The sequence below is a fragment of the Alligator sinensis genome, unplaced genomic scaffold (genome assembly GCF_000455745.1).
Source record: "Alligator sinensis unplaced genomic scaffold, ASM45574v1 scaffold1065_1, whole genome shotgun sequence".
NCBI classification, from domain to species: Eukaryota; Metazoa; Chordata; order Crocodylia; family Alligatoridae; genus Alligator; species Alligator sinensis.
The window spans coordinates 75,501-87,322 of NW_005842812.1; the positions used below are offsets into that span (position 1 = coordinate 75,501).

The following is an 11,822-nucleotide window of genomic DNA, read 5'->3' on the forward strand; positions in this document are numbered from 1 at the left end:
ACGCGGGGGGAAAGCAGGTGGATCAAGGCAAGGTCTGGACTGCCCCCACCCCAGGGTCCAAGCACTGGCTGCGGATGCCTCCTGGGCGCCTGTGTCTGCACCATTCCCCTCCTAGACCCAGGGCTCCTCCCTGCCCTGCCCTGCCCTACCCACCTGTTGTCCAGGAAGGGGGACTGGCAGACTCCAGAATAGGTCTCCATAGGGACACTGGAGGGGATCGATCCCAGAGAAATACCTCCTGTGGGGAGGGGAAAGGCGAAGGCATCACAGGCAGGCACAGCCGGACACAGCCTGCCCCTCAGCCCACAGCCTCCTGCCTCCCTGGGGCAGGTGCTAGGCACAAGAGGCCCCTACAGAACCTGTAGACGGTGACCCCCCCCCACCCCCCCAAAAAAAACAAAACCCAAGGGTCACAATGGGGAACGCACTGCACAGAAGGCAACTGTGCCCCAGAGTGGGAAGGGACCCAGGAGTCCAGCCCCACTCATGCCATGTTGCTGCCCCATTCCAAACTGGACAGGGGTACAAAGGCACAAAAGCAGGGGAAGGGGCAGGCAACCCCCTACCCACCCTGTCCAGGCAGCTGCAAGTCACCCTGCAGGAAAGGCCTCTGTGGGAGCTGGGTCCGGCTGGGGTCTCGCCCCGCCACGCCGGCCTCCAGCCCTGCTGCCACGCAGTTCAGCTGCTGCTCCCGCTCCGCGGAGCCCAGCACATCCTTGAAGAGCTGCTGCACATCCTTGCTCTCCATCTTGGGCAGCTCTGTGGATGGAGGGCACAGACCATGACCCCAGAGCCCCTAGACCACCAGGCTGCAGGAAGCGGACTAGCTCCTGCCCCTGTCCCCAGCCAGCACCTGGGTATGGCCTGCACCCCCTGGGGGGGCACAAGCTCAAGCTCCTGGCACAGCCAGAGCCACTAGCAGAGGGGTTGATGTGCCCGCCAGGCTCTAAAGCCCCTCCTCAGGGATCAGGCCACTGGGTGAAGGAAGCCCCCCTGGGTGGCACCGCAGCCTGAGGACTAGAATCAACACCAAGGCCGTGCCAGGGCAGCAACCGGCTCCGCCACAAGGCAGAGGGGAGCACACAATGGGGCAGCCTGACCTTCCATGGGGATCCTGTCGAGGTCGGAGCTGAGCGCGCCCTCACCCGGCGTCGCTGGCTTCTCAGCATCCCCGGGATCCGGCGAGTCCTTTGGCTCCTCTGCCCCTGGGAGGGATGCGCCCGCTGCCCGCGTCAGCCTGCATCCACTATACTGCCAGGCTCCCCCTCACCCCAAGATGTCACCCCTGCCCCCAGCAGGGTCCCCCCTCAGAGTAACCCACAGACCCCAGCCTGCACAGGAGCTCACCCAAGTCCTCGGCTTTTGCCTCTGCGTCCTTCGAGTCATCCTCCTGGCCCATCATGGTGCTGCCATCCATGCTGTCATCCCCTGGGGGCAGAAGAAGAGGCGCTGAGTTGGCATGTAGGCAGGTCTCTCCCCCAGCAGCACAAAGGAGCACCACGCTCCCAGTGCTGGCAAGCTAGAAGGGGCAGAGCTGGCTGTCCCTGCCCCCATCTCGGCTGACACACCCAGGCCTTACCTCTCAAGTGAGTGGGGGCCTCCTTCCGGTCTCTGGGCGTGCCTTGGAGGGCCCCGGGCACGCTGGGGTCCACCTTGGGTCGGGGGGCGCCCTGGCCAAAGGAGGGGCGGACGGCTCCGTCACCCACACCGCCAGCTGCCAGCAGGGCCTTCCGGCTCATGTCCATGAGTGCCTTGCCAAAGAACGCTTCCTGCCGAAGGGAGAGCACGAGGCACGGCCTGGAGTCAGCCTGCAGGGGGCCCGGCCCGCACCACAACTGCCCTGCCCACACCCCCACCCTGCGGAGCCCACCGCCCCATCCCTACCTGCAGGTATGGGGGGAACATGTCCTCCAGTTTGCTCTTCTTCCTACCCCGCCGCTTCTTCTTCTCATCACCCTCGGCCACCCCTGGCTCGGCAGCACCCTCAGCCGGGATGTCTGCTGGCACCCCTGCAATGGCAGCCACACTTAGGATGCCCTCAAGTGGGACCAGACACCTGGCTCCCTCCTGACAAGCCTGGGAGCCCTGGGCCACCTCCCAAGCCTGACAAGCTCCTTAAGCCCTCTACAGGGGCACAGGCAGAGTAGGGTAGGGGAGAGGGCATGGACACACTGTGTGCAGCTCCTACCATCCTCAGGGTGTCCCTCAGCACCCAGCCCCTCGCGCCCCGCCTCTGCCAGCACAGCCGGGCATTTCTTCGGACGCGTGTGAGACTTGCGCTGCCGCACCATGAAGCCACCGATCCCTGCAGGGGATGAAGGAGGAGGTGGGGTTTGGGGGGGACCAGAGGGGGCTCCATGGAGCCCAATGCTAGGGCACTGCAAGGAACCTGGTCTGCCAAGCCCCCGGGCCCACACTCACCAGGACGGTATGGCTTCCGCTTCCTCTTCTTGCACTCCTCCAGGTCCTCCAGCCCCTTCCCCGAATCCAGGTCAGCCCCACCATCCCGGTCAGGGCTGGCAGAGGCTTCCAGCTTGATCTCGCACTCCATGTGCTCCACACCCACTGTATGGCACAGGGCGAGATGGGGGTTAGCACAGAAACCCTGAACACCGCCCCCCAGCCACGGCCCACAGCCCTCCGTCTTCCCAGGACCTCAGCTATGTGCCAACACTCTGCACCAGGCTCATCTGGACAACATGCCCCCTTGCCTGGACAAGCCCATGCCCCTGCAGAGCTTCCCGAGACACTGTTGAGCTCCCAGCCACATCCCAGGATCCTCCTCCTCCTCCCTGGACCTGCCCATTGCTGCCCCAACCCCTGCCAGCTGCAGACTCTCGTGCCCAGGCCCTGGTGCTCCATGGGGTCGACCTGGCCTGGAGCCCCAGGCAGCAGGGGCCCACACAAAGCCTCGCACCTTCAGCCTTCAGCAGCTCATCCCCTTCCAGGTCCCCCTCCTTCTTCTCGTCGGGGCCCAGGGGGTCGCTGCCCTCCAAGCTGCCCTCCCCGTTGAGGGCCCCTGGCCTGGTTTTGCGCTGCCTCCGCTTGTGCAGTGGGGACATGGTCAAGTTGCGGAGCACGGCCATGCCAGTCTCAGTCAGCCAGACACCCTCGAAGCGGAAGTACTGGGGCTCTGCAGAAGGGGCAAGGGGAATGGGCTGCAGATCCAGACGCCTGGGTTCTTGGGCCAGCTTTGCCACTCCTCCAACCAAGCCTGCTCCTGTCTGCGTCCCAGCTGTGCCCTTGCTGGTGCTGGGGGCATTTCTGGCTTCCACTGGGAGCTGACAGCTCGGACACTTACCTGGCTCCTTCATCTTCATCGGGGTGATCTCTGCAGGGGCCACGGGCACTGGGGAGGTAACGCATGCACCAGTGAGTGCCCACTGCTTCCCTGCATACCCCCCTCCTCCCCAAGCCTCATCCCCATTATGGGCAGGGACCCACCAACAGGCTTGACCACATAGGGCTGGCAGGCGCTGCAATCGAAGCCCTCGTCTGCCGCCTGCTCCACCTCCTCCTCCGTGAAGAGGTTGTCACACGAGGCGTGGAGCCACCTGCAGAGACGGCGTCAGGGGAGAGTCTGCCATGAGACGCGCATCCTGTCCCCACTCCCACAGCCAGCCCTCAGGCTAAGCCAGGCCCAACCCCAGCCAGGGACATGTCTTTGATCCCAGGGCACCCTCAGACCGGGGGCCAAGGAGCCAGCAGACTTACTGCTGCAAGTGACTGCCTAAGGCAAGGCAAGCCAAGCCCCAAAGGCTGCATCCACAGGGGCTTTGTAAGAGCTACCCTGCCCCCACTTGCTGTCCTCAGAGCCCAGAATCAGGATCTAGAGTCAGTAGCTTTAGGTACAGGGCCATCGACACAAAGTCGCTGAGAACCTGGGACCTTGCCACAGGCCACTGACTCTGAAGCCTACTGACAGCACCAGGGCCGGGCTGGGGGAAGCATGAGCTTGAAGGCAATGCCCGCAGCATCAGCTGGGCTGTGCCAGAATCTGCATTTCCCTGGAAGCTCCCATGTCCCCCAGGAAACACTGCTGGATCCACAGAACCAGCAGCAAGACCAGGGTCTGGCAGCACAGAGCGTTTGTCCATAGCTACCCCCAGGGGAGAGGGGCCCATGCCTCACCGGTCACAGTGGCGGCACTGGATGAGCAGGTCGTCTTCCACGTACTTCTCCCGGCAGACGGGGCAGGTGACTAGGCTGGCACAGGGGCCGCAGTGCGTGTAGTTGTTCTGCCACTCGCAGTGGAAGCCGGGCGAGGCCGCCCCACACTGCACACAGCACACGCACCTGCCGGGGATGGGATGGGACGGGGTCAGCGCCAATTTCTCACCGCGGCCCCCCCCTTGGTCCACCATGCCTTGCACCCCACCCCTGCAGGCTGGCAGCCACCTCTTGGCCCTCAGCCTGCAGGCAGCTCCCACAGCCCCATGTGCTGGAGACCCAGCTCCCCTGGCCTCACCACTGCCCTCTCAGCAAGGCTGCAGGTACCCGAGGTGGGAGGGACCAGGGTAGCAGTGCTGCTAGGGCCCAGTCCAGCCCCACAGGGTGGGACAGTGGCTCTCACCACTTGCACTTCCAGCCACCCTTGGGCACAGTCTGTAGCGGCGGGTCCAGGCAGTAAGTGTGGTAGCTGACGTCACAGTCGTCGCACAGCAGCAGGCGTGAGGGGTCTGAGGCTTTGCCACAGACCTCGCACACAATACACTCCACGCAACGCCAACCCTTCAGCAGCATCACTTTGGTGATCTGATGGCAGGGTAGAGCAATGCGCGTGAGATGGCCCCAGCAGGGTGGGAGGCCCAGGCTGCTGCCTGCTCTCCAGGCCTGGGCTCTGGAGAGGCCCACTGGGGACAGGAAGGGTGTGGTGGTGCAACCCTCTCCCCTCCACACCAAGAAGCAGGGCACCTGGCCTAGGGTCCAGCTGCTCGACAACCTCCAGGGCCACCTTACCTTGCTGTTGACACAGTAGGGATGGTAGCACTGGGAGCACTGAGAACAGGCCAGCAGGTGCCCCTCAGCCCCACGCCCAAAGCTGCCGCACACCACACACATGTCCTGCAGGAGGAGGGGGGTGTCAGGGAGGTGGGGCAGAGCCGCAGCAGCCCCCAAGACAGCACCTGGCCCAGCCATACCCTCACCTGCATGAGAACGAACTTGTCCGTGTTGGAAAAGAGTACAACCGTGTTCTGCATAGTGTCCTCGTCCTCCTCGTCGTCCTCCTTGCTGGGGGAGCTGTCCACATCTGCCAGCTGGACATGAGGGACAGGGGCAGCATGAGCAAGGCAAGGCCAAGACACCCGTCCCACCCCGACCAAGAGAGCCAGGTGCCCTCAGCTCCGACACCGGGCACAAGCTGAACGAGCATCCGGGCTTCTCTCCCCCAAGTCAGGTGGACGCTGGGACAAAGGGAGCACCTTGGCCTAACACACAGGCAAGAGACCCCAACACCTGAAGAGACAGGCCTGGCACCCCACAAAGCACTGCACCGGGGGCACATTCCACCCGCCCCCCAGGCTCTGGCTGGAGGTATCAGGGGTGGAGGCAGGGTTTCAGCTGACTAGCAACACCCCAGCCCCGGACAAGGCGCCCAGCCTTACCGCAAGGGTCTCGATGGACGAAGTGGTTGACTTCAGCCGGGCACGGCCGCGACCACGACCCCCGTGGGACCCGCCGCGGGGGCGCCTCCTCCCGGGGAAACTGCTGCTGCGACCCTACGGCCCAGGGGAGGACAAGGGTGCAGTTACACAGGGTCAATTCCCAGCGCCACGAGATGCAGCTCCTTGGGCACCAGGAGCAAAGGGGGCCCCAAACCTGCATCCTGGCCCATGTCAGGAAACAGACAAGGCACTTGGCTCTGGGGGTGCAGGGAGCTCAGCCTTCCCTGGATAATGCCCCAGCTGGCAGTGTCAGCACAATAGGGCAGAAAGAGCCCGATCTGGACTGGGACTCAGCAGGCCAGCATGTGGACACCAACCAGGCTGGAGGTGGTGGTATGAGCCCCCAAGTGTCCCCATCCCCACTCACCTGCTTGATTCTGGACCGCCCAGGGGAGCTGCGCCGCCGGCCCTTCTCTCCTTCACCCTTGGCCCCAGAAGCCGGCTCAAAAAGCAGCGAGTCATCCGTCTCAGGTAGCGAGTCGGTGCCAAGGGGTAGCAGAGCAGCATCATCCTTCTGCAGGCTGATATCGGTGGACGTCATGCCCAGCTCCATGGAGAGTGAGCCCCCGCCCTCGGGATCAGGTGAGCCCAGCAGGGGTTCTGACCCGGGGAAGCTGCTGCTGGTGTCACCCTGGCTCAGGTTGGAAATCTCGTTGACAATGTCCGACTTGATGAGGGCTGGTCGGGGTTGCAGGGCCGGGGGCTCAGGGCCGCCCTCCTCCCCGCGGCCCAGCAGCTTCGTGCCTGCCCCGCACACCTCCATGGGGGTGGCCGGACCCAGCTCCTCAGGCTCCAGCAGCAGGGGCGAGCCCTTGGGCTCGCTGGCGAAGCTGACCGGGGTCTGGCTGGACTCAAGGTCCCCCACGCCCCGCAGCTCCTCCAGCCCGTCCTCCTCGCTCAGCTGGGGTGAGCAGTGCCCGCTGGCCCCCTCCCGCTCCAGCCTCGGCGCCTCCTCTTCCTCATCCTCCTCTTCCTCTGCCAGGCCCGGGAAGGGCCCCAGTGCCGGGGCTGGGCTAGGCTGAGCTCCGTCCCCCGAGGGGCTGGCCAGCGCCCCGGCCTCCGGGGCCGTCTCCATCTCCTCCCCCTCACTACCCCGCTGGGCTCCCTCGTGGGCCGGGGAGCCCAACAGGGGCGCCACGGAGGGCGGTTCGGCAGCGGGTGGTGAGGGCGGTGGGGCGGGGGAGGCGGCAGGAGGCTCCATGTCCATAGAGATGCAGGGGCTGCCCGCAGGCTCCAGCCCGGGGGCAGGGGAGGCGGGGGTGTGGGAGCAAGGTCTGGCGAGGGAAGAGACAGGAACAATGACTGGGGGGGCAGCACACAAGCCCCACTCAAAGCGTAGCTCCCAGCATGCCCTGGGGTAGCCTGGTGCATAGCCTCCTCCCCTGGTGGGCCTGCCCCTCACCTGGGGGCGCTGGGGGCGAGGGCGCTGGGGTTGCGGGGAGGGGCGGTGGTTCCAGCTCCACCTCCATCGCCTCCTCCTTGGCGGGGGCCTCCGCCAGGCACCAGGTCCCACCGGCGGGGCCCAGGTTGCTTGCCAACTGCAGGTCCCACAGCACCCCTAGTGCTCTGCCAGGCTCCCCTTAGCCTGCCAGGGCAGGGGTGCTGACCCTAGTGCCCAGATCTGACCCCTGACCCCACACCAGCCCCCTGCTCACCGGGCGGCTTGGCTTCGTCCGCAGCTGGCAGCTTGTCCTGGGGCTCTGCTGCAGGGCTCCTGGCCTGCGGCAGGGGTGAGGGCACAGGTGGGTCGTGCCCCGCGGGGGACGGGGGCACGGGGGGGCCCGCCGAGTCGATGCAGGCCATGGGCAGCGGTGAGCTGCAGGGACGAGGCAGTGCAGGCGGTGAGGAGCGTTCCAGAACACCCATCTCCAACCCCTCACGCCCCCCACCCTCCGTGGCCTGGTGGGGGCAGCAACCAGGAATCTGCCCCCCTCTCTGTGCTTCAAGTTGCAGCCTGGTGGCCCCCCAAACCGTTCCCCGTGGGCTGAGTCCCACCAGCATCAGCAGTCCCACGACACAGCAGAGGCCCCCCCACCACGCACCCCACCCCACTTAAGCACTCACTGCTGGTCGCATGGTGGGGCTTCGGCTTCACCCGCCTGGCTGCCCTCCGTGCTGCGGCGCCGCTGCTCTTGGCACCCCTCACACACCGAGTAGTTCTCGTACCACTGGCACGCAGGGTTGAGAGCCGCTGGCCGCCGCCCACAGTCTGAGCACACCCGGCAGTTCTGCATGCGAGAGACAGGTACGCTCAGAGCAGCCGGCCGCCGGTGGGACAAGGACACGGGGCTCTTCCCCTCCAGTGGGGCTGGCCCCAATCCCACTCCGCAGTGCCGGGAAGGCTTGGAAAGTGGGGCACAGAGCCTTTCCCCTCCAGGGTCCTGGGCTCCAGGCAAGCAGCTGGCACCCAGGAGCAGGGGCACCCCCAGCACACCCACCTCCCTAGGGCTCACCTTACACTTCCAGGAGTCGGTGGGGAGGCTCTCGATGGCTGGCTTCATGCAGAAGGTGTGGTAGCCCTTGTCGCAGGCCTCGCACACCAGCATCATGGAGTCTTCGCCGGGCTGCCTGTGGGGGGGCGCTGCTATCAGGGCTGGACCCGGCCCCATGCAGCTCCAGCCCCCAAGGGGAGCCCAGGAACCCATGCCCCAATGGGATGAGAGATGCCCGAAGGTACTGGTCCATGCTCACACAGCCACACTGGGCACTGCCAGAAGTGAGCCCAGGAGTTTGGGCTTCCACCCCGCCTCCCTTCCACAACCATACCTAGCCTGGCTTTGCTTCCGCAGCTGTAAGACTAACCCAGGAATCCTGCCTCCCAGCCCCACACCCCGTCAAGAGGCAGTGCAGCCTGGCCCGTCCCCATGCCCAGAGTGGGGGTCAACTGCCTACCTGCAGGTTTGGCAAACTTTACACTCGGGGCACTGCCAGCCGGCACGCTTGCGGGGCGTGACAGTGATCTCCAGGCAGGCGCCGTGGTAGTGCAGCCCACAGCTGGTGCAAAACAGCAGGTCGCGCAGCTCGCCTGGCCCATCACACACCACGCACCGCGAGTCCTCTGGAGAGGACAGGCAGCTGTGACCCCACCAGACTCCCAAGAGGCACCCCTGGCCTCGTGCCTGCTCTCCACCTGGCCCCACAGATGCAGGCACCCGCCCAAAGGCCTGGCAGCACCTACTGCAGGCCCTTCCCAGGACCACCCCTACCCTCCAGCTGCATGCTCACATCCCAAACTGCTAGGAACAGAACCAAGGAGTCCGGGCCCCACAACACCCTGCAGAAACCACTCGACCCGCCCTGCCCATTATCCCAGCAGCACCCACCCATCTGCGCCGCCTCAGCTAGGTGCTCTGGGCACAGGAGCTGGAGGGTCTTCATAGACTGGAAAGAGCCGCTAGCAGCCGCACAGGGGAAGTGGTAGCACCGCGGACAGCCCTCCGAGTGGCACTGAAGGGTAGCACCCATCCTCTGACAGCGTTCACATTTCTGCAAGCAGCCAGGAAGCCGGGCCAGGTCAGGGACGGATGCACGGGCCCCCGACTGCCTGCCAGGAAACGACCCCCACGAGTCCCGAAATGCAGCCGCTTCTGCAGCGGGACAACAGCTGCAGGACACCGCCTGGCCAGAGATATGGCCTGATCTCAGCCCCAGAGGGCTGCACCCATCACGGGGGCTCTCACAGTGAGAGAGGGGCATCAGGAAGAATCCCCCTCCTCTCCTGCCACACTGGACATGTACCACCCTCCAAGGCACCTCCGTCCCGCCAGACTCCGCTCACCTGCGAGATCCCTGAGAAAACAGCTTTGTCCACATCATTCAGCCCTGTTCCGTCCTGCCGCTGCACCCCCGCCGACCAGGCCGCACACCAGTGGTGAACCCAGCAGTGCCCTGGCACCAGGGAGGAAAGCATTACCCTCCTGGAACCCGGAGAGGGACTTCTGGATCTCCAGGGGCCAGAGAACAAGGATGGAGAGCAGGGGGCTGAGGATCACTGGCAGGGGAGAGAGGCTTGCCCCCCACTGCTCACCCGTCGGCTCCGAGATCTGTCTCAGCGTCACCCCTTCTGTGAAGCCGATCTGGGACAGGTCGTCCTCGGCAGCCGGGACCTCGCCAGGGCCCTCCTGCCCCTGTGGCTGCTCCGTCCAGTTGGGCCCTGGCTCAAAGCGCTGGAGCTCCCGCTGCCCCAGCCGGCTCCAGTCCCCACAGTTGCAGAGGGCGCAGCGCCAGGGCAGGGTGCTGGGGGAAGAGACACAGAAGACATCCAGTCTCCGCCCCGATGCCGTGGTCAGAAGCCTAGCCATCCCTTGCTCTGCACAGAGGGCCCCATATCATCCCCAGAGCTGGGTGCACCCCACCAGGCCCCCACTGTGTTAAGGCTCAGCCCAGGGGTGTCCCATCTCCTCTCCCAGCTGCCCACAGATCCCACACATCCTAGCCAAACGGCAGGGACCCGCTCCCCATGACCGCCCTAGCCCGCTCTCACCTGCAGGGCTGTGGGGGCCGCTTTGTCTCAGTGCTCCCTGGCTCCCGCGTGGCAGGCACCACTTCCGGGGGCTTCAGCGGATCTCCCTCCGCGCTGCCCTGCTCCTCTGAGGACGCGGCTCCGTCAGCTGCCAGGAGGGACCCACCCGTGGCTCAGAGCCAACGTCACGGCTGGCCCCCAAAGGCTCCATGGAGTCCCCTGGTTCTCCAGGTGGGTCACGCTGGCCACATCCACTCCACCCAGGGCCTGGACTAGTCTTGGGACTGGGATGAAACCCTAGTGCACCAGGGCACTCTCTCCCCACCCCCTCCGCATGCACACCAGGCTGCACTGGTGCAACTAGTCCCAGATCACGGGAACCAAACCCAGCATTGTGACCGTCAAACATACTGGCTCCATCCCCTGGCATCTCTGACACCCATGGTCCCCTGCCCAGCCCGGGACCCCCGGGCATCTCCCGGCCCCTCACCTGGCGCCTCAGAGTCTTTGTCCTCGCTGGGCGGCTTCTGCTCATCCATCCCGCCACCTGTCGTCCCTCACAGAGAGGCCTGCAGCTGGGGGAGAGGGAGGGACACGTTAGCTCCACCATGGTCCCAGGGCTCTGATGCCACCGCTCCCAGCCCCTGGCACAGACCACAGGGGTCACGGGGCATCCACCTCTGGGCGACTCAAGTGGTTCCCACCACTCAAGGGGCCATAAAGCAAGTGAGTTGGAAGGGCCTCAGTCCCAACTCCTGGCAGAGGGGAGTCAGCTTCTCACACCAACCACCGCAGGCCCCAGCCGGCCACATGCCCAACCAGTCCGCAGCACCCCCACCCCGCAGATCCCCCAAGGGACTGCCCAAGGGTTGCGTGGAAACTGCCCCAGGCCCTCTCACACCAGGCACGGCCCAAACCCGCTGCCTCAAGCAGGAGGGAGCTCCCTGGCGCGTGTCCCTCTCTACTCCACTGGAGCACGGGGCTGCCCTAGCCGTGGCTGCAAGCGCCCGGGGAAGAAACCCCGGTCAGGGCCTGGGCGCCAGCCATGCAGGAGACGCACCCGTGCACCCGAGCCCTGCCTCCGTGAGCTACAGGGCCATGCCCCGGGCACAGCACACGCTAGCTCCCCTGGACACTGTGTATCTGGGGCAGCTTCTCCCAGCAGGCGCCGCCGCACGGGGCCGCTGGCGCGTGCAAGGCCTGACCTCAATTAAAGCCCGGGGGGGTGCAAGGCACCCCAGCTGGCTCGGGCAGGGGGAGGAGCCTGCCTGGGAAGCAGCAGGGCAGCCCCGGGGGCTAGCGGTCAGCACAGAGGGGAACCGGGACCTGGGGGAAAGAGCCCGGCCCTGGGAGGAGAGCCAGGACGCCTGGGTCCTACCCCTGGCTCCCAGAGGGGAACACGGCTGCGTCTGGGGTGGAGCGTTCTTGCGGGCACCTCGTGGCGGTGCAGAAGGGGCCTCAGAGGGACCGGGACAGAGCCAGGCCCCGCCACGCATGCACTGGCCGCCCGGGGGGCTCAGGGTGCGGGCGCCAACCCCCAGCTGCCAGGGCCACGGGGCTCAGCATGTGCCCCAGGCACCGGACGGGGGGCCGGGACGCCAAGAGACCCCCTGGGCGAGCGGGGCCCTGCTCGGGGGCTAACAACCCCCCCCAGGGCAGGGGCTTACCCCGGTGTTTGGGGGATGTTGGGGGGC

At 66.0% G+C, this 11,822-nt stretch overlaps 1 protein-coding gene across 1 annotated transcript in view; it reads right to left on the reverse strand.

Annotated features, from left to right (window-relative positions):
- KMT2D (lysine methyltransferase 2D) overlaps positions 1-10,703 on the reverse strand; it is a 29,761-nt gene extending 19,058 nt beyond the window's left edge. Inside the window, 27 exon segments of the mRNA XM_025191366.1 lie at positions 153-238; positions 571-759; positions 1,101-1,205; positions 1,348-1,428; positions 1,580-1,769; positions 1,885-2,009; positions 2,189-2,305; positions 2,422-2,565; positions 2,918-3,133; positions 3,302-3,349; positions 3,445-3,554; positions 4,132-4,296; positions 4,574-4,755; positions 4,960-5,064; positions 5,148-5,258; positions 5,607-5,720; positions 6,034-6,940; positions 7,069-7,204; positions 7,322-7,482; positions 7,731-7,894; positions 8,120-8,234; positions 8,559-8,724; positions 8,990-9,152; positions 9,445-9,554; positions 9,694-9,902; positions 10,150-10,276; positions 10,619-10,703. Coding sequence (XP_025047151.1) covers positions 153-238; positions 571-759; positions 1,101-1,205; positions 1,348-1,428; positions 1,580-1,769; positions 1,885-2,009; positions 2,189-2,305; positions 2,422-2,565; positions 2,918-3,133; positions 3,302-3,349; positions 3,445-3,554; positions 4,132-4,296; positions 4,574-4,755; positions 4,960-5,064; positions 5,148-5,258; positions 5,607-5,720; positions 6,034-6,940; positions 7,069-7,204; positions 7,322-7,482; positions 7,731-7,894; positions 8,120-8,234; positions 8,559-8,724; positions 8,990-9,152; positions 9,445-9,554; positions 9,694-9,902; positions 10,150-10,276; positions 10,619-10,667 — 4,395 coding nt within the window. The 5' untranslated portion in view covers positions 10,668-10,703.
- Positions 10,704-11,822: the final 1,119 nt, after the last annotated feature.